Here is a 4,424-nt window from a genome sequence, read left to right as displayed (position 1 = left end):
GTCAATCACGTATAAGCTTCCTGTGATACCATGAGCATCTTGGTCAAGATTCTGGTGGCTCTGCTGTGGGGCTTTAAGTTCTCTCCCACTGTGTGAAGCCTCTGTTGACATATGTGGGGTATATCAGTGTTCTCCTGAATAGCAGCCCCCTTTACAAAGCTCTCTCTAATTTCTGCTATAGGACCCCACTGCTGGGAATGTAACTGAGAATGTGGTAAATCTTGGGTTGGAATTCTTACTATGTTTAGAACAGAAACATTCCCCCCCCCCATTAATTGAACCCCTTTTTTAAAAAACCAACCCTTTTGCAGAATTAATATGAAATAAAAGTTCTATACCCCAACCCAACATTCTCTCCTTTAGAAAACTGGATGTCCAGCCAAGAATCAATCGTGGCAGGGCTTAAAGAGATGGTGAAGGTTTCTTGAGATTCGATGTAGTAATTTTGTGGGAGGGAATTTATTACTTTTAAACATACTTTCCTTTTGACGGTAATAAACATTTCTGCTCTGTGGGAGCACTTAAAAAAAGAAAAAAAAGAATCTGCATTCTTTACTACAGGATAGTGCTGATGGTTTCTTTAGGAACCCGTGTGCTAGGAAGAGATTTCAGGTATTCCAGATGCTTCTTTGTGTCCTCTTGGTTGTGGCGAACATAGTACACTACATAGCTGATTACCAAGGTAAACCAGCTGAACATTGTAACGAACATAGCCACATCAGTGGTTTTCTGGTGCATGTTGCAAAAGTTGATGCCTGAATCAAGGATATGGAGGAGAGGTTTTCCAGCGTACTCTTCCTGCACAGATGTTTGGCAGGTGATCTCATTGACTGATTCAGGATCTAGCTTCACTTCCTCCAAGACCTCCTGCAAAGTACATTCACAGTGCCAAGGGTTGTTGGAAAGGCGAATCATGGCATTCAAGTTGACCAAGGCTTCCTTTGGGATTCTCTGAATGTGGTTGCCAGAGAGGTCAAGCAATCGCAGGCCATCAGCCATTCCCTTGAATGCTGCGGAATCTATCTTCTCAATGGCATTTTTAGAGAGGTCTATCTCTTGTAAGTGAGCCAGATTCCTGAAGGTGCTGTTTGGGACTGCAGTGATCTTATTAGCATCCAGCTTCAAGAACATGGTGTCTTTGGGAATATCCTTTGGAATTTCTTCCAGGTTGCTAGCACTGCACAGGACAGCTGCTTCTCCTGAGTAGTTGGTGCACTGGCACTGCTGGGGGCAGGAAGTACAATAACAGGAAAGGGCACAGAAGAGGAGACCAAAGAGAACTTGAGACCACAACAATGGTGCAGGCCTAAGTGCCCTGACTGCCAGAAACATGCTGTTCATCCAAGCAGCAGTGTGCAGTCCAGCATGGCTGCTATGGTGAAGAAAGTTAGTCTTTCTAATGGTCTGTTGCACTGGCAATTTTCACAATACGTCCTTCAGGCAACTGAGGATTGGTCTGTATTTGGTTCAGGTGTACCCCAGCCATCCACTCACTCCTCTTGTCATTCAGAATAGAGAAAGGAGGGCAGGCAACCCCTACAGGGGCAGACAATACAGTTAACTTTTTAAAATATATTTCATCACAGGGCAGCTGATTTATACAGTGTCTGGGGCCCCAGCTAAACATGACATGCAAATACACGCAACAAACCCCCAAACAGCATTTTTTTTAAAAAAAAAAAAAGAGAGAGAGAGAGAGAGATCCACTTTGGGTGTGTGTAAGAAGGGGGCTTGGAACAGAAGTTTCTACTCAGCAAACTGCCACTTGCAGGGAGAATTGGCCTATGGGTGTGAGGGTTGCTTAACTCCATCAGGCATCTGCCAGTTCTTCCCAGTTTCAGAGTCCAGTGGTGGGGTGGGAGTTTAAAAACAATGGGGACCTTCATTGGCGAGAGTCAGTCAGGTGGAGGAGACTTAATCCAATGAGGAAAACATAGGATTTGTGAATATCTCCTGCTGCAAGAGTGGCGAAAGAGCAGTGGGGAGGGACGGGGATTCTTAATCTTTTCCCAGCCTGCACGTCTCTACTTCAAATTGCCCTTCCAAGGTGATTTGACTCTAGGGAGTTCCACAGTTCTGAGAGCAAAGGTTGGAGAGAAAAACAACTTGGCATGATGGCCGCTTTGGAGCAAAGAAAAATAGGCAGGAAGACAGTTAAGCACTGTTTCTCTCTGCTGTTTCTATACTCTAAATCAAAACCTTCCAAAGCAGGTTTTGATACAAGTAACATATAGGTGCCTTGACTTGGATAGCCACCCAGGCTAGTCTGATTTTGTCAGATCTCAGAAGCGAAGCCGGGTCGGCCCTGGTTTGTACTTGGACGGGAACCCACCAAGGAAGCCCAGGGCTGCTATGCAGAGGCAGGCAATGGCACATCACCTCTGAACGTCTTGAAAACCTTACAGGAGTTGCATAAGTCGGCTGCAACTTGACTGGACTTTCCACCACAACATATGGTTAGACCCTAAGGTATGCAAGGGAGAGGTGAGATTACTTCTGTCTAGTTTATTCAGTTTAAATTCTGATAGTATCATCTACTCACATATTATTGAAGATACATTATTATTAACCATCTATACAGCACTTTACATTTGCAGCTTTTATTGTATATGTCATACAATACAATCGATTTTATACCTTACGTCTGTTATGGCTTCTTCCAAGGAATCCTGGGAATTGTAGTCCACGGAAGGTGCTAAGCCTTCCATTGGAGATCCATTGCCTCCCTTACAGGACTATAACTCCCAGAGCCCCTTTGGGGAAAAGGAATACCGTATTAGATCAGCTTTAGTGTGAAGTATGAATATGCCCCTGTGAGCTGAAGTCAGCAATTTTAGATTTCAAAATCCGGGGCGTTGGTGTGTGGCACCGTGCCCTCTGCCCCTCGGCGTCAAGGGAACCTTCCCAGGGAGATCCCTCCTCCTGTCCCTGGAGAGGTCTCCTCCCTTGCCTCGCCACAAGCCCCCTAGTTGGCCAACCTTTCCGCATTCCCCCTCATTCATATTTGCACGGTGACAGAAGAGGGCATTTTTGGCAGGCGCAGTTTTTCAAAAACCTCCCCCGGTAGTTTTTGTGAGCTGACAAGAGGCACTGGCTGCCTTCCCCCCAACTATTCAAGGGACGTGAGTCATAACACCGCCGGCAGGTCGGCCACCCCCTCCTAGAGCCACAGCAGAGACAGCCGCTAAATCTGATTCTCCCTCCGGAGGCAAATATGACACGGCTGGCTGCAGCGTCCGCCTTCGTTTTCCTCTCGGAGTTTCTGCGGTGGTGGAAGCAGCACGGAGCTCCGAAGCCACTCGCCCCAAGGCCTCCGGGGCCTCCTGGGGTTCCCCCGCCAGAGAGACCCGTCCGCCGACCACCCCCTGGCGCGATTCCCCTGCCCGACTCGCCTACCCCCCCTCCCCCGTTCCTCACCAAAGACGACGACGGAGGCGCCTTACCTGAGCCGAGGTCGACGGAATCCCATTGGCTCGCCCCGTCCCGAGTTTCCTTAGCAGCGAGGCGCAAAGCTGCCTCTCTGCCACACCCTTCCCGGAGCAGGGAGCAGGGGTGCGGGGCAGTCCAGGGCGGCGGCGGCGGCAGCAACAGCGGGGACTTGCAGCCTGCGCACAGCACTTGTTGCTGCTGGCCTCTTTTCTTCCTGTCAGTCGCACACCGAGCCATTCATGGTGAATATGGGCTGTAATTGGATAGCATCTGCTTGTCGCTGACATCGTAACAGAGCATCCTAGGATATATTTTTTTCCCCTAAAAGGGGCAGCTCACTAACAGGCTCCGCTCAGTCCGCCTTGGAAGGGTCGGCTTCAGTCTCTTGCGTGCTCAGGGGGGCTGTGCATTTTCGTGGAAAGCAATAACACAACCGGGAGCAGGTGGGAGAGCAATACACACACCCCGCCGCTGCGTTCCATTTGTGTTCTAATTCCCAGCTGGGGAGCCCGGCTCTCAGCCAGCAGGCAGGGTGGCTTTGTGGCGCTCCAGAGACAATCGGAATTTAATTACTGTTTGTGGTTGATGCGCGTTAATTACAGACCAGAACCTCTGCTGCGCTTTAGGGCACACAAACAGACTGGAGATGTTTGCAGCAAGCCTTTCCCTGTGGCGAATACCCTCATCTTTACAGGGGCCTGTCTGTATGCTGGGTGAGGCACATGGATGCCCTTAAGACATCGTGGTGCTGTTCACTGCAGGATGCACTATAAACCCTTTATCCCCCCCCCTCCTTTTTTGTGATGTGATCCCTCACTTGTTTGTCCTAAGGACTTATACATACTGCAGCCGCCAGTAAAACAAGATAATTCTGTATTGGAAAATGCTTATTGTGAGTTTACTGGCTGATTACTGTGCCGTGGGGCAATTACCATGGTTTGGACTAAAGTGTCATCTTTTGAGGGAGAGGGTCAAGGCCTTTGTCAAAGAAAATG

General features: G+C 48.8%; 1 protein-coding gene across 1 annotated transcript; it reads right to left on the bottom strand.

The window, feature by feature from the left end:
• Positions 1–351: 351 nt before the first annotated feature.
• LRRC3 (leucine rich repeat containing 3) lies at positions 352–3,539 on the bottom strand. The gene is made up of 2 exons (XM_015406865.1): positions 3,444–3,539; positions 352–1,536 (listed from the first exon to the last, which is right to left on the bottom strand). The coding sequence occupies exon 2, from the start codon at positions 1,339–1,341 to the stop codon at positions 556–558; it is 786 nt and encodes a 261-aa protein (XP_015262351.1). The 5' UTR covers positions 1,342–1,536; positions 3,444–3,539; the 3' UTR covers positions 352–555.
• Positions 3,540–4,424: the final 885 nt, after the last annotated feature.

Source organism: Gekko japonicus, unplaced genomic scaffold (assembly GCF_001447785.1).
Source record: "Gekko japonicus isolate JY-2015 unplaced genomic scaffold, Gekko_japonicus_V1.1 scaffold1023, whole genome shotgun sequence".
In the NCBI taxonomy this organism is placed as follows: Eukaryota; Metazoa; Chordata; class Lepidosauria; order Squamata; family Gekkonidae; genus Gekko; species Gekko japonicus.
The sequence above is the reverse complement of the archived record's forward strand: the minus strand, read 5'-3'. Positions and strand labels throughout refer to the sequence as shown.